At 42.4% G+C, this 23,195-nt stretch overlaps 1 protein-coding gene across 1 annotated transcript in view; it reads left to right on the forward strand.

Annotated features, from left to right (window-relative positions):
* The first annotated feature begins 25 nt into the window (after nt 1-25).
* The window catches only part of A2m (alpha-2-macroglobulin), a 49,645-nt gene continuing 26,475 nt past the window's right edge, over nt 26-23,195 (forward strand). The window contains 18 exon segments of the mRNA NM_012488.2: nt 26-164; nt 2,038-2,221; nt 2,997-3,153; nt 3,313-3,365; nt 4,914-4,934; nt 5,196-5,364; nt 5,853-5,937; nt 8,102-8,222; nt 8,915-9,029; nt 9,175-9,284; nt 10,973-11,134; nt 12,096-12,323; nt 12,761-12,824; nt 13,950-14,092; nt 14,679-14,828; nt 17,553-17,720; nt 18,099-18,177; nt 19,518-19,644. Coding sequence (NP_036620.2) covers nt 67-164; nt 2,038-2,221; nt 2,997-3,153; nt 3,313-3,365; nt 4,914-4,934; nt 5,196-5,364; nt 5,853-5,937; nt 8,102-8,222; nt 8,915-9,029; nt 9,175-9,284; nt 10,973-11,134; nt 12,096-12,323; nt 12,761-12,824; nt 13,950-14,092; nt 14,679-14,828; nt 17,553-17,720; nt 18,099-18,177; nt 19,518-19,644 — 2,234 coding nt within the window. The 5' untranslated portion in view covers nt 26-66.

Consider the following 23,195-nt stretch of genomic DNA (forward strand, 5'->3'; position numbering starts at 1 on the left):
TCCAGGACCAGATCTCTGGCGGGGAGTAGGGTGCAAGGCAGCCAGGTCTCCGATCCTTTCCGCAGCATGGGGAAGCACAGGCTCCGGAGCCTGGCCCTGCTGCCACTGCTGCTGCGGCTGCTGCTGCTGCTGCTGCCCACCGATGCCTCAGCTCCACAAAAACCGTGAGTCCAGCAAACGCCAGACGCTTCGATTTAGGGTTTCTGTTTACTCGTTTCTTAAAACCATGACCTTCTTTCTCATCTCCGAGATTCTGAGATTTTTCCAAACCTTCCTCAGTCATTCTTCCTCCTCAATACAGTTTTAATCATTTCTCTCTAGCTCTCTGGATTTCGCGATATCCAAACTCCCCCACTGGACATGTAGGACCTTTCTAGGTACTTGTGTCTTCAGATCCTAATGTGGCTCTGTTGAGACTTTGTCCTTGCTGCCCCCTTTACATTCCTCTGTCGGTTTGACAGAAAAGACACGCCTCTCCAGCGTGCGTTTTGTCCCTGGGTTTAAAATCCCCTAGGAATGATTTCAAACGTTGATGTTGATGCTGAAAATGCAAACGACTTTTGTTATGGAGAAAAACTATTGTGTGCAAATAAGCTAGCGATGGATTCTGTGTTTCAAAGAAATGAACCAAGGAGAGTAGACAGCCAGACAGATGGCTGGAACAATACTTGGGAGCACTGGTTCTGGCTGATTTAGAGCAGGTTATACAAGAGGAACGGTGACAAAGAGGTAGTTACTGGAGGCTTTTTCTTCGGGCCTATATTTACACATAAGACGAATGTTACTTGTTTTAATGAGGCAAACCCAGCTCAGGGTCATCATCAATGCTCACGGTGGGAGAGGAGCACACACAATTCTCAACAGAGATGTGCTGTGAGAGTATCTCACTTTTACGTCTAATATATATGGGCCATGAACATATTTTTAGTAAGTTATGTACTAGAACTTCTGAAAATAATCCAATCATAAGAAAGCATTTAACACTTACTAATTTATGGGCACATATATAAAACAGGAGTTACTGTTAGACTTACGTATCCACAGGTGATATTTCTTGTACATTTATCTGTTAATAAAAAAAAATGAGAATTGTTCATGAGTTATTTTGCAGCATAAAGAAATCATAGTATAAACTCTGGATAATAGTAAGTGGCACAAAAATTAGAATTTTTTGAGCATTACAAAAAGAACCTATACATTTTATTTATTTATTATTTTCTCTCGTTGTTCATTTGTTTGTTTTGAGACAGGATTTTGCTAAGGGTGCCTGACAGCATCGAACTTGTGGAAATCCTCCTGTCTCAGCCTCTCAAGTCATGAGCCACATCTCTCAATATTTATTGTTAAGCAGGTGATACTACCTATAATATTTAATATAATAATTCTGTGGAGAAGTTGAAATCTAACTTAAGAGAAATTAAGCCTTATATTAGGTTATCAAAAGACTTTCCTGTTTGAAATTGTAATAAAAATAGAAGTTAACTGGAGTGTTACATAAGAGTCCTATGGCATTTAAGAACATTCTTGAGAGTTGCTGTTTGAAACTGGAGTGTAAGTCTTTATCATACATTATTGATAAGCTGTCTGCCCTGTTCCTGAGTTACCAGAGGATGGATGACGTTTGAATGGAGCTTTTCTCTACATTTGGAAAGGCAAATCCACTTGATGCAAGCATCCAGGTTGGGTAGCCCACACAGACTTAGTTAACTGCAACTGCAGCCGAGACTCTCCACTAGTGACTCTGTTTTCGTGAGGCTCAGCTTCCTTAGTTATAAAATAGAGGCAGGTTCTTGATGTGGAAGTTTTACAGGCTTGCTGAATACATGTGGGTGCCTTCTTATCCCCCACCACCCTCTCAACAAAGACGTTCACTGCAATGGCCTGAGGGGGGGAGGGGATTCTTAGGCCATCCACAGCCGAGTCTGCCTTCTCCTACTCAACAGCTAAGGATGATGATGGTGGCACCGTGATGGGACTCAGAGATGCTCCTAGCAACAACCCCTTCCCTCTCCTCTAACTGCATTCTTCCACCCTCAGAATCTACATGGTGATGGTTCCCTCCCTGCTCCACGCAGGAACCCCCGAGAAGGCCTGCTTCCTGTTCAGCCATCTAAACGAGACAGTGGCTGTGAGAGTGTCCTTGGAGTCTGTCCATGGGAACCAAAGCCTCTTCACTGACCTTGTAGTTGACAAGGACCTATTCCACTGTACCTCCTTCACCGTGAGTCAAGGGGTGGGAGCTTCGGGATGGTAGGCGTGTCAATAAAGAATGTAACTATGGCAACCAAGTGTAGGGATTAAGGATCAACTCATCTGTTTCCAACTGCATATTAGAAGCATTTTGAGAATAAATCCAATGACCAGAGAAAAAATTCTATTTGTCAAAACAACAACAATGATGACGACAATGAGGATGACAGAAACAGCAGGCAGTAGAGAAGGGAAGAAATGTGACTTTTAAAATTAAAATTCCTTTTTAAAGTTCATAAAGAAAGCTAGTTTAAAGGTAGCCATAAGCCACCACTGGTAGTTGACAGGCTACCTCAGACTCTTTTAAGAGTAAAAATTGTAGAAATCAACCTGAGCAAGAGTCCAATATATCTTCAGAGCTGGATGTAACAGGGAATACTTGTAATCTAGTACTGCCAAATGCTTTCTTTTTCCACAGTGTTAGACCTGATTTCACAGTGTTCTGTTAGTGTATAATTACCTGGTCAAATACAGTGTGTAACCGAGTCAAGATTGTACTGTGTCTTCTATACAAACCGAGATGACTTTTTCAGTTGTAGCTCTTCTTAGTAATGTATTTCCTCACCTTAAACTTGGGTCTTCCAATTTGTAAAATATAAGAATCCTTGCCTATGCCAACTTCCCAGAAGAGAATGAAGGAGTGAAATCAAGAAAAAGAATGAGATCTCCATAGAGATATAGAACAGGGGGAGGAGAAAGAGGCTGGAGAGACTTTCCACGTTTTCAGACTCTCTTCTGTGTTTTAGGTCCCACAGTCTTCATCTGATGAGCTGATGTTTTTCACTGTCCAAGTAAAAGGAGCAACTCATGAGTTCAGGAGGCAGAGCACGGTGCTGGTTAAGAAGAAAGAGAGCCTGGTCTTTGCTCAGACTGACAAGCCCATCTACAAACCAGGACAGACAGGTATGATGAGGTCCACAATCAGGATAGCAGCAAAAAGGAAACTCCTCTCTCCTTGCCTGTCCCTCTCAGCCCCTGGGATCCTAGTTCCTTAACAGTTTTTGTGGCTCACCGATAGGACTGGTCAAGGGCTAGGGCTCATCAAAAATATTTCTATTTCAGTGAGATTTCGTGTTGTCTCATTGGACGAAAGTTTCCATCCCCTTAATGAATTGGTAAGTCTCCTATTATTTACATAAAATTATAATTATTTGTGTACATTGGCTAGGACCCTGTTTGGATTGTAGAGGGAGGAGGAGTTGGAGAGTGGAGGAATGAGTTCCCACCTTGCAATAGTCCAGGGTCTTCATTTAAAACACTCCCCCAGGTCGAACAGTAGAGAGCATGTTCTGTCGTGATCTGGAACTCAGTTGCTTGTCATACATTTAAACTTACTCTCCGGTTTCTAACTAGAAGTATGAAAATAAACAGTGGATAGCTGTCTGAAAATCTAAGTGTTATTTCTTAGAGATGCAAAGATTGCTATGAAAGAAATTGGGGGTACTCAGTTTGTTCCTTTTTTGAGGATTCATGACTCTTCCTGCCACCACTTGGGTGACAGGCCAACTCTCCATTCTCAGCTGAGTTTTCCACCACAGCTTCCACCTCACAAAGACTCGGTTCTCTTTTAACTCCAAAGGCAAGAGGAAATGCAGTGGCCTGGGCTTCTCTGTCTCTCACTCCCATACCTACTTCACACAAAATCATGTTGGCTTGGAAGAATACCATTTCTTACAACCCAAATTGTACTCTTTGCCCAACATCTGTAAACAAGACCATGGGAGTAAACTTAATATTGTCTCTCAGCTTCCACTTACCCTCTACCTGAAATCAAATATGATATTCACCACTCTGTCAGCTTAACGTGTTTGTGTGATATCAAGTGACTCAACACATGCACACACAGAGACACACGCACACACATCAAACCCTATGTATGAAGCCAAACATATCATATAGAGTTTTTTTTTCTTCTTTGTCCATCCTTTTAGAACGAGGGTAGACAGACACATTGTTCTTTTCCATACTGCTCTGTTCTGTTCTCAGCATCTAGAATGGCACACAACAGACAGCTAGATATGTAGTCAATATTAGATTTATAAATGGATAAACTTTGGCGGTAGAGATGCTATTCCCATCCCATCTCGTTCCTAGAAGCACCCAGTAATGAATCTCAGCAACTGAGTCCAGGACTAGTTACTGGCTAGTTACTGACTAGTTACTGGCTACATAGTTACTAGTTACGTGTTTATTTTTCAGTCTGTGATGTTGCACAGCCAGGGGATATTCTTGGCTGGGATTAGCAAACGCTATTCCTAACAATAGTACACAATGAGTATCCATTGCCCATAGCCTACTAATGCTTAACATGACCTATTAATTGTTTGAAATGAGTTAATTAAAACAAATTAAAAAATTTTAATTTGTAGAATATGTTTACACACACACACACACACACACACACACACACACACACACACACACACATATATATATATATATATATATATATATATATATATATATATATATATACAGGTAGTAAGAAATGGTATTTTTCCAAGCCAACATGATTTTGTGTAAAGTAGATATAAGAGAGAGAGAGAGAGAGAGAGAGAGAGAGAGAGAGAGAGATTGAGATTCTATATATGTTGATTTAGCCCATGTAAACTAGAATTGAGAATATTTCAGAACATTATAAAATTCTTTTTTTTTTCTTTCAGATTCCTCTACTGTACATTCAGGTGAGTAACACAAATAGTCCACAGATAGAGAAAACACAAACATTTCACGGGAAACCTTCTTTGAGGATTTCTTACAATAGGCCTGACACTTAAGGGAAGGGAGCACTTCCCAGCACAACCAGGAATGCATGACTGGAATTCACCTGTCCTCTGGGCCTTTCTCATTTGCCTTCTTTATGGATAACACGGAAGTTCACATAGATTTCTTTCATAATCTATGGTGTTCTTTGCATTTTAATGAATCATGGTTATTTATTACAGGATCCCAAAAACAATCGCATTGCACAATGGCAGAATTTCAATTTAGAGGGTGGCCTCAAACAGCTGTCCTTCCCCCTCTCCTCAGAGCCCACTCAGGGCTCCTACAAGGTGGTGATACGTACAGAATCAGGCAGGACCGTCGAGCACCCTTTCTCTGTGGAGGAATTCGGTACGGATTGTGGGAACATTGTTTTTCATAACTGAGACCTCTGGAGCTCAGAGTCGGGCTTGTTTAGGTTCGTTTGGTCTCCTGTGGATGATTTCAAGCTTAGAGTAGAATCGATCACATTAAAGCCCAGTGGGGCATGAGTGATTTGTGAATAAATTTTATTTAGTTCAGTTGTTCATAGCAATGCTGTGAATGACCAAAATAAAATATTGTTCCAGTAGTGACAGTGGAAAGGGGGAAGGGAAGGGAAAGGAAGCAGGGGCAGGGAGAGAGACAGGGTGGGGTGGGGTTGTTGAGATTATAATGATCTGCCATAGTTCCTTAATCAAAGTGTGTGTTTGAGAATGAAGTGAGTGTGGATAAGCTGGAGAGTGGAGTTACCTTTACAAAATGCCAGAATATCATGAGAGAGCTGATATGAAGAACTAGGGATACGAGAGCCTTCAACTCTGAAGAGCAGCACTAACCTCCTTTACTGTGACCCACAGTGCTTCCCAAGTTCGAAGTGAGAGTGACAGTTCCAGAAACAATCACCATCCTGGAGGAAGAGATGAATGTGTCCGTGTGTGGAATGTGAGTTGACAAAAATGAAAACAACTCTGTGAAGCAGATTCATTGTTTGAGATATTTTGGATGATTTCCCAGGAGCAGGGGCCACATGGGAACTTTGAGTTCCTTTTTTGGGTTTCCTTATTTTCTTTTATATCCTTATCAACATTTCTATAACTTTCAGTGAGGTGGGGACCACTTATAGAAAAGCCACATGGCTTGGATTGAATTTACAAGTGAGAAAACTATATACATGCACACACACAAACAGGTGCATGCATACATACACACACATGTGCACACATATGCATATTCATACACACATGTGTACATGCATGCACACATACACACATGTGAACGTGTGTGCGCATACACACATGCACACACAGATTTGCACACATGCACACACACATACATGTGTCCACACACATGCACACGTACACACACTCACATAAGTGCACTGAAGGATGCTGGCTTTCCCTTAGCCTTAAGTGATAGCAATACTCTAAGGAGGGAGATGAGTAATACTTGCACATAGAGGAATGTCAGTCAGTAACAGGTCGTGGACTTGACCTTGCAAACTGTGTAAAAAGAGTAGATTTGGAATCTACATCATGCTTAAATCACCAGGCTGCTGCAGGCCTGTCACCTCCCTCTCTGTACACCATTTTCACTGAGGGACTGAACATGCTCTTTTGGGATGATTCCTTTGAACCCAGAAGTGTCTGAAGTATCTTAGGCCCCCATTCTTAGAGCCCTGTAGTAGCAGTAACAGGACAGGAGGCAAAAAGACTAGTGCCACCTTGACATCATACACGTGGCACACATGAGATTGGCTGCTTCAGACTAGCACTGCCGTGACATCATGCATGTGGCACACATACTATCGGCTGCTTCCGAGTCATGGCCACCAAGTCCCCTGTAACTGCTAATCAATGTTCTTGCAAACTGACACAGATGATGCCTGAAATAGGAAGAGAACAGAGGCAAACAAAACAGTCCCCCGTGACATGTATCCCAGAACAGTATTCACTTCATTAAACCTTACAAAGGCAGAGATTTGTACTGGGGCTACATCAAGCAGTAGTTTGAATTTTTTTAGTAGTTGTGAAAATATCTGTGGTTTCAGTTTCTATTTGTGAGTTTGCTGGTGTCACTTTTAAGAATGTGAAATCATGCATCGTCTCTCATGTGTGGATCCTAGCTCGGAATGGCCATATGAGCGCATATAAGTGGGGGAGAGCATGTGCATACACTGTGAGGCTAGGACCCCCTGAGAAGGGAAAGGGAAGAGAATATGTGTGACAAGAAAGTGGGATGGGGGCTGTAAGGGGAGGAAGGGAAAGGGCAAGAACTGAATATGGTGGCACATGCCTGTAATCTCAACACAATGGGATCTGAGGCAGGAGGGTGATGAGTTCAAGACTCCTCTAGGCTGCAGAACTATCTCAAAATAAATTCAATTACAGTTTTTAAAATTTAAAAAATATGCCAGACAAAAGGGGAGTGCAGTGAGACCTAGCATGTGGCGAGGAGGTTTTCTGAGTCAGAGTTCATCTGCCTCTGGTGTGTAATGTGTGGCCCCCGCACAGGGCAGAATGGAACTCTGAGAATGAATTGCTGTAGCAGAGGAGGACGTTTTTTAAAAAAAATAAAATATATTTATTGATAACTTAGTACCCAAACTGTACAATTCCTTGAATATTTGTATAAGCCATTAGTATTTTGAAAATGAATTATTTTTTTTAAATCTTATTTTTCTTGGATATTTTATATATTTATATTTCAAATGTTGTCTTCTTTCTACCACCCATACCCCTTCACCACACCCCTGCATATATGAGAATGCTCCCACACCCACCCACCCACCCCAACCTCAACGACCTGGTATTACCCTATTTGGGGAAATGAGCCTTTATAGCACCAAGGGGTTTTCCTCCTATTGATATTGGACAATGCCATCCTCTGTTACATATGTGGCTGGAGGGCTCTACTAGAGCCCTACTGATACAGGTGAGGATGTTTGCAGCTAACCCTTGGACTGAGCATGGGGAACCCAATGGAGGAGTTAGAGAAAAGACTGACAGAGCTGAAAGGGTTTGCAACATCATAGGAGGAGGACTCAGGAAGGAAGAAACAGGGACGTCCAGTGCTAGCTTTGCATCATTTGGCAATATTCTAATGACAGATACACCTATGGGAAGCCTGTTCCAGGACGTGTGACTGTAAACATTTGCAGAAAGTACAGTAATCCTTCTAACTGCTTCGGCGAAGAGTCCGTGGCTTTCTGTGAGAAACTCAGCCAACAGGTAGGCTTGTCGCCAGCAACGTGGCGGTAAGGCAGGAAGAGAATTTTATAATATCTCTAGGGAATTAAAAATAAATAAGTGACTTAGCTTAAAAAAGTCATTCCTTGTGTTTTGCAATCGCCCAATGTATGTGTTCTAGAATAACAGAAGTTGAGCCAAGCAAAGCCTCCTTAGGAGTCTTCTGTAAAAAGAGAAAAGCCAAAAGCCATGTATCTTTCAAATCACCTTGACCCTGAAGAATGTCAGCTCTATTCTTTTTTCTAGAAGTGAGAACCTGCTACAATTTCCCGTTTGGATGCCAGGAAGATGACACAGGGAGGGTCATCGGATAGGTGATCAATCACCAGATGTCTGATGTGGGTGGGATCACATAGGTGACCAATTACCAGCTGTCTGCTGTGAGAAAGAACCCAGCATTTGGGGAAATATTAGGCCTCTGTTGCAGTAAGATTACCCAAAACCATTAGTATATTTCTCAATCGAGTAGTGTCAGGCAGTGAGTGTATATACATCTCAATTATATACAAGATACTGTTATAAAATTATCAGCAATTAGTCCCTAGGCAGTGCACATTGTACCCTAATATAATAAAAAGTGCCTAGATTATTTTATCATTTTCCCTAAATTCTACCAGATTGCCAACCACTGGTCCACCCAGCCTAATAGGCACCATTATTTTCTCCCTTATTAGTTAGACGGCCGTGGCTGCTTCTCACAGCTAGTGAAAACCAAGTCCTTCCAGCTAAAGAGACAAGAGTATGAGATGCAGCTCGATGTACATGCCAAGATCCAAGAAGAAGGAACAGGTTGTGTGTTGCGGGGGTGTGGGAGGAGAATATGATATTGGCTTCTTGCTTGGCCCGAATTGTGAACTGTAAGGAAGGAGATAATGATATAAGAAATTCGTGGACATGAGCCTTCAACAAAAGAACAACCCTCCTTCTGTTTCAGGTGTGGAAGAAACTGGAAAGGGGCTCACTAAGATCACAAGAACCATAACCAAACTATCATTTGTGAACGTGGATTCACATTTCAGACAAGGAATTCCTTTCGTTGGACAGGTGGGGTATCTTTCAATTCATCAAGACATGTGCTGTCAAAACCCACATCATAGGTACAAGGTCTGCTAAAATTATACCTGGTTAAGAAAATGAAAAAAGTATTTTATATATATATATATATATATGTATGTATGTGTGTGTATGCGTATGTATATGTATGTATATATAGTATATATATGGTATATATACAATTTTTTCATATATGGTATATATACACATATATAATAGTTTTTCATATATGGTATGTCTGTATATATATGTGTGTGTATATATATATACATATACATATATATATATATCATAACCAAATGTCTATGATCTAAAAACTTTTGTTAACTTTTGTTAAAGTTAACAAAAATGGATGCATTTGTCTTCCAAGTTATATGTGAAGTCTATAAAATCATCCAAAAGATGTATCAAGTTGAGCTTTCCCCTTTGTAAATGACCTTTGTTGCAGACCTGTGACAACTTTCTATCGTGATTTTATTTTTTTTACTGTTAGTAGATGTTTAAATGAGCTTTGTGACTCTGCAAGACTGAGGCAAGGACTGTATCTATCCCAGTGGGTAACTGCTGTGTATTACAGTTTCTAAGGTAAAGGCTGCTTCACTGTGGAGGCTGTAGATGACAGGTCTAGACTTAAATGAAACTTGTGGAAGGCTCAGTTATATGGCAGAACAAACTCAGAAACTAAAATCCTAACATTCCCCAAAATCAAAGTGTAGTCCATTTAAAAGTTCTCAGAAGTCTTCATAATTTAATACTGGGAAATAACTTCACTGTCTGCTGTGAGACTGTCTCCGCAGAAGACAGAAAAGTGGAGTTGTGTACCCATTCTTGGGTTTGCATGTGCAGCCGACATCTTCTTGATAAATGTCTTTGATATTTAAGAATTCTCATCCATATCAGCCTGTTCTTCAGCTACTAAACATATGAGAGGATCCATCTCATCATTATACATTTGCATATTATTGAAATTTCATATCAAACTTTATAAATATGTATTATGTGTCAGTTAAAAATAAAAAATTTCAAAGTAGCATAGAGTGAAAAACGAAAAGTCACCAGCTTCGCAGCATAGACTGTGTTGTTTCATTTATTTGTTTGCTTGGCTGAGTTCAGTATTAACAATAGCTTGATTTAGAACCTGATATGATGTCGACTGTGGCTCCTCAATCTTACCCTTGTCCCATGGGAGACACTTCATAAAGTCTGACTACTCTCCAGAAGGCTGGCCATCTAGGACGAGAAGCAACAACATTTACAAATCAAACCGAGATGCAAATGGCACCTGTATGAAAACTCTGCTTGCATACAGAATGCTATGCCATAATATTAAGCCACAGGAAATTATCTTGTCTACCATGAGATAAGTGTCTGAACCTCATATAAAGTTGACTACTGAATTTCCTATCACTATATAATTCTTATATAGCTCCGGGAGTCTTTGCACACTCGCCACAATGCACTCGTTACCTCGCTCCTGTGTATTCTTGTTGCTTTAGATCTCTTCACAGTCTTACTGCTCTCCCTAGGGTTGGTTGCTGCTCACTAAGTTTACATCATTTATGTGTTTGTTTAGCGTCTGGACCCTGTCGCCGCACTGTAGACTCCTGATGATATCCACAGCGCCTGGGACTGTGTGTGCATGCAGTGCCTAGGGGTAGACCTTTGCTTTTAATCCTCAGGTGCTCCTGGTGGATGGGAGAGGCACCCCTATTCCGTATGAAACGATCTTCATTGGGGCGGATGAAGCAAACCTGTACATAAATACAACCACTGATAAGCACGGCCTGGCGAGGTTCTCCATCAACACCGATGACATCATGGGCACGTCCCTAACTGTCAGGGTGAGTGTGGAGAGAGGTTAGAATGGCATGAACAAGTCTTGGAAACAAAATTGCCACCTCAAGAGGTAAAATCTCCAAATCGAGTTTAGTCCTGTGGAGAGAAAACAGCACCATAACTTAGAGACAATTTAAGGTCACCTTCTAATAGTTTTAGTGAGGAAGTAATATTGTGACTAAATATGGGTTCTCTGTTATATAAGAGGGTACGTGCACTGTGGAAAATATTGTACCAGTTACTAAAAAGTCTATAAACAACTAACGTTTCTATAAAATTTAGCAACTTCACTCTTCTGTAAATATTAGTGTTCACCCTACTGCCCAGTTGTAAGATCTTAGCTAATGGTAATGTACTGTATAATTCAAAAGAGCTAGAAAAAAGTATTTTAAATGTTGTTACCATAAAAATAATAAACGTTTATGTTAGCAAATAGGATGCCTAGTCCGATTAAAATATGAAATTCAGAATTACAGAAGGCATTCTCTCACACATCTAAGAGAGGCCTGGAAAGGACATCAGGTAACTCTCCCCCTTGGCTCTAACCAGTGCTTTTCGCAACCATTTGCTCAAGCCCCTGAGGTTACACTGTTTCATTTATTGGTAAAAGCCAGTGGGAACTAATCAGGAAAGACGTGACCCCCTTGTGAAGCAGTTACTGTGTTTGTTGTCCCTGCTGGAGTTCCATAGCTTCAGCGTCTATCCCGACTGGCAAAGGAGCCCAGGCATCTTCAACCAACCAACTGCCACTCTTCTGATCTACAAATACCAAACTCAGGAAGTTAGGTGGGGAAAGCTACAAACCTCTATTTAAGACAGATGGCCTCTCTTTCTTTTACTATAGAGGAAAAGACTTGCAGCTACTAGCGAAGGGGGAGGGGAGGAGTAAATCCACAGACCATTGTGGGGACAAGGGTCCCTAACACATGATCTAGTAAAGTAACACTGCTTTTTCTAATTTCTTAGGCCAAATACAAGGATAGCAACGCCTGCTATGGATTCAGATGGTTGACAGAAGAGAATGTAGAGGCTTGGCACACTGCCTACGCTGTTTTCTCACCAAGCAGAAGCTTCCTGCACCTGGAATCCCTGCCTGATAAACTGCGCTGTGACCAAACCCTGGAGGTCCAGGCACATTACATTCTAAATGGCGAGGCCATGCAGGAGCTGAAGGAGCTCGTCTTCTACTATCTGGTGAGACGGGAGGTCACTCCAGTACTGCCTATACATAACGCTTTCTGGGGGCGAGGGGTGAGGAAACTATGCACGTCCTCACTTTGACTTCCTTTCAAACGTCTTCTTTTAATATATGCGTGTATCGTTGAATGTTTGCCATGCCGCTGAGTGCCGAAGAAGGCCAGATAAGAACATCTGACCCCCTAGAGCTGGAGTTTAGATGACTGAGCTGCCCAGCACGGGTGCTAGGAACTGAACTTGGTGCTTCGGAAGAACAGCACCGCTCCTAACTGCTGAGCAGTCTCTCCAGCCCCTGGCTCCTCTCTCTTACTTGTTTCTAAAAGTCCTACTTCTCCCGGGGCTAATCATTTCCAGCAGCGGCTCAAGAAGACAAGCATGTAGAATGGAAGACAGTAGAAGTCCGTTGGAAATTTTTTTAATTTCCTGTTTTGCAGATGATGGCCAAGGGAGGCATCGTACGGGCGGGGACTCACGTTCTGCCCCTGAAGCAGGGACAAAGTGAGTATGGCACCATCTCCACAGCTCTGCTGCATGCTGACTGCCTGACCTCAGTGCAGTGCACAGGACGCTTCCAAAGGGGCTCTTCTGCATCTGTCACGATGAAGAGGAAGCCGGGACGAATGCGTGCTTCTTTTGTCATCCTTTATCAAATAGTTTCTTTTGTTCTATTATATTTTACTTGGGTTACTTCAAATGTTGATAGGGCCATGAGGATACGGTAGCTATTTTACATTTTCCAGCCATAAATATTTGTGCACTCTCTTCTCAACATGAAAGACATTTTAGAATTGTGTGAACTGAGAGGAGGAAGAGCTTGGGGTGTTTTCTGCTTACCAGGTTCTGTAATAATCCCCCCCCCCTCTCTCTCTCTCTCTCTGTGTGTGTGTGTGTGTGTGTGTGTGTGTGTGTGTGTGTTTCTCTTTTTAAGTTAATGATTTACAAAGGTTTCGCTGGTTATTTCTACCATGGATTGGGACTCTGCCCTGAATATCAGGGATAATAAACATTTAAAGGTTTCCCCCATTCTGATGGGTTCTAAAACCTGACTTACCAGAAATCCATGAATGGGCCCTTCTTTATGTCTTGGTGCAGCAGACTCGAAAATGTTTAAAGCAAACACTACAGCATCCACAGGTGTCTAGACGGGCCTCCATGGGAGTGTAGATCTCCTCTTTAGGAGAAGAGGAGAGGGCCATGTTTCACAGAGGGTAAACAGGATATAAGCATAATTGCAGTATGGAAATCTCCTACCATCAGGCCTCACAGCTTCCTCATGTGTCCTCTCCTAAAGCGAGGAACCATGAATGACTGCCGGTGAAGTCAACACCTCCACTGCCTTAGATAGCATCGAGGCTAGTGTCGGCCAGCGAAAGCTCGAAAGGGAAGAGAAAACACGTAGATGATTTATATAGGAGAGAGGATTTTGTATGATGGTCTTCCCCAGAGCCAGAGTTCTGCAAGGCAGTCAAGCATTTGTTGTGTACACTGGTCATTATGTCCACTCACAAAAGCAGGGGTTGGTCAGGCTGGGTGCCCAGACTGGCTCTGTGTAGTAAAGGAACTCTCATTTTCACTCTGATGTATCTGACCCATGGTTGCCACCTCTCATTCTTCCTGCTCCAGTGAGAGGTCACTTTTCCATACTCATCTCGATGGAGACAGACCTGGCTCCCGTGGCTCGACTGGTCCTCTATGCCATCCTACCCAATGGAGAAGTGGTTGGAGACACTGCTAAATATGAGATTGAGAACTGCCTGGCTAACAAGGTGGGTCCTTCATAGAATAAAAACCCAGCACTTATAACGAATAATCCCTGTGGTCACCTATTCTTGTGTGGATTGAAGGGTTCAGTGACTATCCTAGGAAGGTTTTGCAAGGCCACTGCAGACTCACATCAGAGAGTGATGGCCTCCATCTCAAAATTCACTGTGCAACATTGACTCTCAGCATGTAACGCAGCTCTCAATGATGCCTTCTTCCTCTCTGTGGTGGAATGTTAGGAAGGTACACAGCCAGTTTAAAGGTCACAAGAAGCTCAAACAAAAATGCTTAGACCTTTATGTATTCCATAAAGCCAGAGCTAACAAGCACACTTATATCAGAGGTAAAAGACTGAAACTTCAAAATGGCCAGTTCAGAAGCATCTCTAGAGACCATTACAATTGTCTAACAGAATCTTGAGAATCAAAGCAAAGTTCAAGAGGGGAAAAGACCTCACTCAAGAAGCACAACACCAACTACTGTGAGATCTACCAATGTCAAAGGCGAGAAATATCTGGGAATTATAAGAGACACATGGTGGGGGTGGGATTCAGAAGTTGATTCTCTTGACCTTTCTTTCCAATCTGTCAGGTGGATTTGGTCTTCCGCCCGAATAGCGGTCTTCCAGCTACCCGTGCCCTCCTTAGTGTCATGGCTTCTCCTCAGTCCCTTTGTGGCCTGCGAGCTGTGGACCAAAGCGTGCTGCTCATGAAACCTGAGACTGAGCTCTCCGCATCCCTGGTAAGTCCCTGTCAGCCTTGGAGATGACAAGCATGGGAGGGCCTTGAACAAGGAGAAATGCTTGAGTAATGCAAGACCTATTGAAACTGTAGTGACACTGAGGAAGGGGGAAGAGAATGAACAAAATATATTACATGAAATTCTCAAAGAAGACATAAAAGCATGAAATAAAGCAACTGTAGTTTGCTGTAGATTAATAATTTTGAACTTTGACACTTTGCTTAGTGAGGAAGAAGATGTGTTCTCCTGTATACCCCGTTTCCTCTCACATTGCTAGCCATGGCAAATGAAAGAATTATGTAAGTGTTTGCCTGATATATAGAACCAACCAGAAAATCAATAGTTGGAAAGGGTAGAAACACAGTACAAATTAACCAGAAAGACTCATGATGCAAGCATCAATGTCTTGCTCCAGATCACGTGACTATGTAAACCCAGCTGTGGCTGAGTTGAGCTCTGAGCTTGGTAGTGCTGGGGAGAGCACGAGGCAGGCTGTAAAAAGGTGCTACAAGAGGGGCGTGGCCCTGCAGAATAAACAGGATTATTTCTGATTGTAGAACCAGAGAGGTCATGATAAATATGCTTATATATAAGAGGGCAGGGCAGCCGGGAGTCATAACTCTGTAAAATCAATAATGATGATTTCTGAGCTAGTTTTAACATGTTGGGAAGCTGACGAACTTCATGAGGTAGGTCTGGGTGGTCTGTTTGCCTGCGGTAAGACTACACAGACCTAATAGTATTTCAGATGTCTGCTTTCATGAGAAAGGCACCAACTAAAATAAGGAACATCACAAAGTGAACATCATTATTGAGAAAATAACTTAGGAAAATAAACCACTGTACAAGTGACATTGAGAACTAAAATGCTTGAATGACATAATGAAAACTTACACCATTGTCCATAACTGCTCAGCAGTCTATTCTAATTGTAGTTTGCTCAAAGACTCACGTTTTCATAAAGCATACAAACAACTGGAATATGTTTTTGCTACAGTATTTATGAAGGCTTACAAAATAAATAATGTATTTTTTTACTTCTATAAAAAATATAAGTATAGGGTTGGCAAAAAGGCTCAATGAATAAAGGAGCTTGCAGCCAATCCTGATCATTTGAGTTCAATCCCCAGAGCTCACATAGTGAAAGGACAGAATCACTCCAACAGGTGCCTTCTGACTTACACACACACACACACACACACACACACACACACACACACACACACACACACAGTTTTTTAAAAGGGCAGTGTGATGGCGCACATCTTTAATTGCAGCATTCAGGGGGCAGAGGAAGAAAGATCTCTGTGAGTTTGAGGCCAGCCTGATCTGCATAATAAATTCTGGACAGTCAGTACTGCATAGAGACCCTTTCGCAAACAAGCAAACAAACAAGGTTAATAAAGGAAATGGAAGTTTAAGAAAATAAAAGTTCTTGGTCTGTGAATGTTAGTTTTATAGTATTGTGTATATATTGTGTGTGTACCCTGCGTGGGTGTCCGAGAACTACCGTACAGGGTGCATGTAGAGGTTAGAGAAGAACTTTCAAGTGTCAACTCTATCCTTGCCCAGTAGGCTCTGGGGATTGAACTCGGGTCCTCAGGCTTGTGTGGCAGACATTCCTGTTGTGCCACCACCTCCGTCTACAGTGCTTTTCAAGTGGTGCTTTAATAGAAATGTTAAAATGTATATTTAAAGCACATACTAAGAACATTTACAATAGCACAGCAAGGACAAAAATGGCATTGTTTTGTGTATGCGTGATGCGATTGCTGTACTTGTCAGAGTTGTAAAATGGTGCCAACTCTAATGGACGTGGAGGAGACAGTCTAGTAATTCTGTAGTGGTGAAAGAGGAGCATCCAGGCATTTGCAACAGGACCTGAGTCCCTCTCCATCCTCTGTCAGTATTTTACTAATAAAACAACTTCGCCTGCAGTTTAAGTCATTCAGCGAACAGGAACTGAACACCTACTGTGTTCTCTGGGCTGTACTAAGTGCTGGGGAACTCGTTATGAGCTACGGAAAGTCAGATGTTTATGTCTTCTAAGATTTACACTTTTACCATTGAAGTGGAAAATATATGTTTTGGAGAAAAACAAAGCAGGGGAGGGAGGCTGTCAGGGAGGAGCTAAGGAGGAGTCCCTTGTGGATCACCACAGGCTCCAGGCCCTGTCTTTTCTGACCACAGTCACTTTCCTGTGAACGCTCATCGGGGTTTCAGTCAGCACGTCGTCATGTCTGTTTTACTTCTCTCCCCAAGTGAGTTTGAAAGCATCGTGTCCGGTATTCCAGAGTTCAGCCCTTAGGGACTGGATGATGTCCTGGAGTATTTTGTCTCTGTGACTAAAACCTTAGGAGTTCTGTTTCCTCCCATGAGGAGGATGTTCCCCATACTTGCTCTCTCTGGGGCAAATGATGCCAACTTTTGCCTATGCAGAATCGGCGGCCAACTTCGAGGTGGTGGCAGAACTATCCCTTCACTCCTTCTCCCTAAAGTGTGGCGTCACCCACGGTCCAGCTTAACTTCTTACTTACTAGGGTGTTATTTCATTTCAGTGTTGAGAACATAGTGTCTACTGCCAAATGGTGTGACCAGTATCAGGACCCTTGATTAATTAAACAAGGAGTACCTTAGGTTTTGGTGCTGCTGTCCTTGGGGGTTTTCTCCTTGTTGCTTAATAAAAAGCCACAGACAGCTCTTACCTGCTTTGTGTTCCTGCAGATTTATGACCTGCTACCAGTGAAAGACCTCACTGGCTTCCCTCAGGGTGCGGATCAACGGGAAGAAGACACTAATGGCTGCGTTAAGCAAAATGACACTTACATTAATGGAATCCTGTACTCGCCAGTGCAGAATACAAATGAAGAGGACATGTACGGCTTCCTAAAGGTAGACATCTTAGAGACAGGTCTAAAGGTTCCTGAAGTATGCCGTGTGGAAAAGTTATTTGTTTCCATGCCTTCTTATCGCAGTTGAAACTAACAGAATAAAGAAACCAAGTGGCTTCTTCCGGTTGCCACCCGGAAGGGATCTGCCTAACGCAGCAGAATTGGGAGCAGAAGTTTTAATGATTAGTGAAGTTTTCTTTTTATTGAAAGTCATTACCTTGTGATATTTCTAAGTATTACATATTAATTTATCACTGTCAGGTGAATTTAAGGGACAGCATGACATAATGTCCCTTCAGATGCAAACACAGAAAGTTTTTATTCAGATGAAAGGAGGTATGTGGGGGGCACACTAATCAGGTGGTTGTTTCCTTTGTAGGATATGGGCTTAAAGGTATTTACCAACTCGAACATCCGTAAACCCAAAGTCTGCGAACGGCTCAGAGACAATAAAGGAAGTGAGTGCGTAAAATACTGAACTGAGTAAGACAAAATTTTAAAAATAAAATGTGATCAAAATTCGCTGAAACCTTGATTCAGCTGTAATAGGGGTGTAACATAATGTTCTTAACAATCAAAGCTCAAATCTGATACCGGTGCCCCTCCATCCAGTGTAAGTCTGAGGAGTGTGGAAGGCAGGTTGTGAACAGTGGTCTAGGAGAAGTGCAGGTCCAACACAGACACAGTGCGAAGAAAGGACGGATTCTGAGCGGTTAGAACGTCAGCCAGAAGCACTTCTATCTGCCGATGGATATAAGGGGGCTGGAAGGGAAGGAAGGTTCCCAGGATTCTAATCATGAAAACAGAGTCAGAAATGCTCACAAAGCAGGACTGCATTCTCTCAGGCGGGGAAAGATCTCCCTCGATGGCCCTGAAGTAAACAGCAGTAAACGCGCTCCACTCGGGGATCGAACCCAGTGCCTTGCGCTTCCTAGGCAGGCGCTCTACCATTGAGCTAAATCTCCAACCCCAACACACTCCGCTCTTTTCAGCAACGTAGGCTGTTTCTTTGCCAAGTCATAGTAGGCAGCATGGATTAATTATCATATTGGATGTGTCAAGTGTGGGGGAAAAGGAAAAATCTAGGAAAAAGTTCTATGAGAATCCATTTTCTACATGAAATTTACTACAGAGAATCAGATATTTTTATTTATAAATTGCCGAATCTTTTATTACCAGGATTTACAGGAAACATACCTATCATCTGCCCCTGTGTTTACTGCCCGCCCGTGTGTCTGTTGCTGTACATTTCCCTAGAGTAGGTGGCTGTTAAAAGTCTACCAGCACTGTACTCATAGAACGTGACAGTTTGGGACAGCCAACTGATGCTCTCGCTCAGCATGGAATACCTAGTTTTTCTATCCTTGATTCCTCCATTGATGTAAACTGTTTCTCAGAACCACTACCATTGGTTTTTTTCTATGCTACAAGAGATGAGGATGGCAGGCTAGCCTACCGCCCTCCTCCCGACCCAATACCCTGGGTCTGTCCATTTGTCCCAATGGGCAGTCGCTTCCTGGGATTCCACACAGCCATCTCTTTTGCATACAGTTCAAGGCTTCCCGACACACTTCTTCCAGTTCTGTGCTAGGCATTTTCTTCCCCGGCTCAGTGTGTTCTAGTACCTCAGAATTCAGCTGGAATGTCACTTCCTCAGAGAAGGCTCCCTCGTTGCCCATATGCCCTTTCCTGGCTCCCATCGCACCTCCTTCATCTTTCTGTGGTCGCTCTTCGGTAGCGCACTGGTGCAAGCTCTATCTTTGTACTGATAGCCCTTGTGTTCTCTCGACCACTGTAGTACCAGCTGCGTACCACCTCGTAAGCCAAAGCCACATGGACGCTTTTCTAGAGTCTTCAGAGTCTCCCACAGAGACTAGGCGAAGCTACTTCCCTGAGACGTGGATCTGGGACTTGGTGGTGGTGGAGTAAGTAGTTTATTTTTTTATAAGATACCGAAGTATGGCTCTATCACAGGTGGGACTTCCGAGAGCTTCCCCCTTTTAGTGTATATATTCAGAATTGCTGAGCACAGCGTTTCGCTGTCACCGGGAAAGCATTACTAAGTTTGAGCAACACAGAAGCCCCCTAAGTTAAATTGATTTTTAAGTATTTATTCCGTCTTCAGTGGGATTGTTGTCTTTACTGCTTTTTCAGATAGCATGCTACTAGCTTAGAAATGCAAACATGCATTCATTTTTGCATCTAATAACATCGCCGAGTTTATTTATTAGTTCTGACAACTTTTTAAAATAACTTTTGAGATTTTCTTCACTTGGGATCAGATAACCTGTAAAGAGGGATCATCGTCTTAGTCGTTTTCAATTTGGATACTCTTGATCTCTTTTTCTAGTCTAATTGTTCTTGACAGTATTTCTAGTGCTCCACTGGACAAGCCTGAGGATAGAATTCTTACCTTGTGCTGGATCTTACAGGCGAAGAAGCTTTTGGGTCTTCTCCATTGGTTATAATGTTAAGCGGGCGCTTGTGAGCAGTTTATATTGTATAGATAATAGAATGTATTAGGTAGTATATATTATATAGATGCAGAAATATAGATCTATCACAGTTTTTTAATTCCGGTGAGATAGAGAAAATTTCTTTCTATACTTATGTCGGCGCCTGCACCGACAGGGTACTGAGAATCCGGTGAAAGTCTGTGGGATGAAAGAAACACACACACACACAGGTTATTCGTGTCAAGCCAGAAGAGGAAGAGAGCCTATGGTTTCTTTATTGACCAACTATATATCCCGAGTACAGCACTTAGCAGGTATCTGCCAAGCACAGTGGGGAACCCTGAGACTTCAGAAACAAAGGACTGACTATGTGGCCTGAATAAATTAGGGAAATAACCAGGAAGGGCAGCCTAATGCTTTGACTCAGGTGAGAAGTACCTGGCCAAACTGTCAGTTGGGAACAAAAGGCTTCCACATGCAAGGGCAGGGCTCAGCAGGGGTCAAACCTTGCTGGAGACCCAGAAGGGTCTTGTTCTGGCTGAAAACATTCCATGAATGTAAACTTCTTGTGCCGTAAATAACAGGGAGAGGCTTTTGATCCTACAATCTAAGACTAAGGTCAAACAGTGACAAGGCAACCAGGCCCAAATCCAATAAGGCTCCCACATACTTACTTTTTTGAGAGTCCATATCATGAAAGGATGCTGGATTTTTTTGTCCTGTATTATAGTATCTATTAAGATAATCATATAGACTTTACCTCCTGGGTGGCTAATGTGGTTTGTCACACTGATTGCGCTGTTTGACACTCAGCGGTCACTGTTTAATCTTTTGAATGTTCTGTTGCGTTTAGCAGCTATTGTTCTATTAAGGAATGCGGCTCTTTGTTAATTTAAGATATTGGTTTATAGTTTGATTTTCTTTTGAGATTCTCATTTGATTTTGATATCTCAGTGTGGCTGGTCTCTCCTTCCATTTTTGGATATCTCTGAAAGGCTGATATTAATTTTTCCATAAATTAGAGCAATGGATGAATGAAGCAATCTAGTCAGAGGAGATACACAAAATGATTTTGTGCTTTTGAAAGCTGCCGATACTTTTTTTCTTGATCCAGCATTGGGTTCAGTCTAGAGAGTCCCCCATTTGTGCCTATTCTGCTGTTTTTTCTCAGTGTTCTGTTAGCGTCTGTTTGGTTGTGTTTCAATTTTGTTATTTCTCAATGGGATTTGTCTGCACATTGTGTCCATGGTTGAACATAAGGTATTGAGATCTCACATTATTTAAAAGACACTTCACCAACCAGCCAAGCCAGAGAGATGCTAAACCAGTGGTTCTTAGCCATCCTAATAAGCTGACCCTTTAGTGCAGTTCCTCATGTTGTGGTGACCCCCTCAACCATAAAATTATTTTCATTGTTACCTCATAAGTGCAATTTTGCTACTGTTATGAATTGTAATGTAAATATCTGTGTTTTCTGAGGGTCTTAGGCAACCTCTGTGAAAGGGTCATTCAACCCCCAAAGGGGGTGTGACCCACAAGTTGAGAACCTCTATTGAGATGTTTCTCGGGTCTTTGTGCTGGTTTGAACATCCTGTTTGTCATTGTGGTCACCAGGAGCTTGGCATGTACCAAGATCCTTCAGTGCCTTGAGATAGCCGAGATGGAGACCAATGCACTGAGACAGGGCTGGCAGTCATTTGCATTTAAAGTATTTGTTCCAGGCCGTTCTTTCTCCTGGGAGCTGGGTTCACACTGTGCAAAGCCGAGGGGAAGGTCTGTGACAATGTCTCTACTCTTGGTCATAATGAACGGCACATATTCCTGTCCATCCTTTCAGTCCCCCTCCCCAGGAGCCAAGCAAATATCTTGTCCTTTTGCTTCCAGAGGCAGGCTAGCTGTCCGGACAATGCGTTGATCTGTCTCTGGAATCATCCAGCAGAAGCAGCAGTATGAAAGGCCCATGCTGTAGTTCAGGTTCCCAGAGGCTCGTTAAAGGCCTGATCCTCTGATGAAACCAATGTCACCAAGTGTCAAACTTATTCCAGGACAAAACTAGGAATCCAACACCCCCCATGCCCGGACTCCCGAACCCCCGGACCCTGACCCTCATTTCTCTTTGCGCTGAGCCCTGGGAGGAAGCCACTGGGCATGCGCACACATCCATTGCACATTTTCTCATGTTCTCCGTGTCAGAGATCTTGAGATTGTGAGAATCACTCAGTCACAGAGATGGATGGCTTAGGAGGCAGACCAGACCCTTGGACAAAACTACAGAAGTAGAAGTGCTTCATACATTCAGGAATTCCTTCTAAGGAGAAGTCTAAAGGAGAACCCTGGGTAGAATAGTGAGAAGCATCCACCTTTCTATTCGGGCTCCTGTCGGTCTGCTGTGTACCTTTCTCTAAAGTGGGCTAGCAAGGAGTCCAACTCTCAGAGAGCCAAGGAGGCTAAATGAACCTCTTCTAGGAGAAACTGAAAACTCTGATCTAATTTTTCAGTTTCCAGTTTTCTATCCCACTGCTGTTTTTGAGAGAAGTTACCATGTTACCTATATCCTCTGGTTCGAAAGAAAAAAAACTTTTGGAAAAGTTTAATTATATGTTTCTAGAAAATGGGCATAAGGACCAAATGCAATCAATCGCCATAGGTATTAGTGAAGACGTGCTTCTTTACTGATAAGCAAACCAGGTTAAGCTTAAAATAATTTCAGCCAAATAGACACAGTAGTAGCAAAAGTAAAAATGATACAACCAGTGGGATCGTATTCTGTAACAAAAAATGAGATCAGTATCAATTGCAGGCACATAGTTCATAACTATGCTTTTCTATGAGATTTAGCGCTAATTGTTGGGAGATGATCTCAATATGGGCTTGATTGGAAACAGGAGGCAAGCCCACCATTTCTTCATGGAAAGCGTTGGCTGTGCCCTTCCATTACTGGTATTTGTACTGAATGCACTTAAGTTATGATCATAGAATCATCGGTAGGACTCTCCTCCCAAGGGGATTGGTTTAGCTGC

Source organism: Rattus norvegicus, chromosome 4, assembly GCF_021556685.1.
Source record: "Rattus norvegicus strain SHRSP/BbbUtx chromosome 4, alternate assembly SHRSP_T2T, whole genome shotgun sequence".
NCBI classification, from domain to species: Eukaryota; Metazoa; Chordata; class Mammalia; order Rodentia; family Muridae; genus Rattus; species Rattus norvegicus.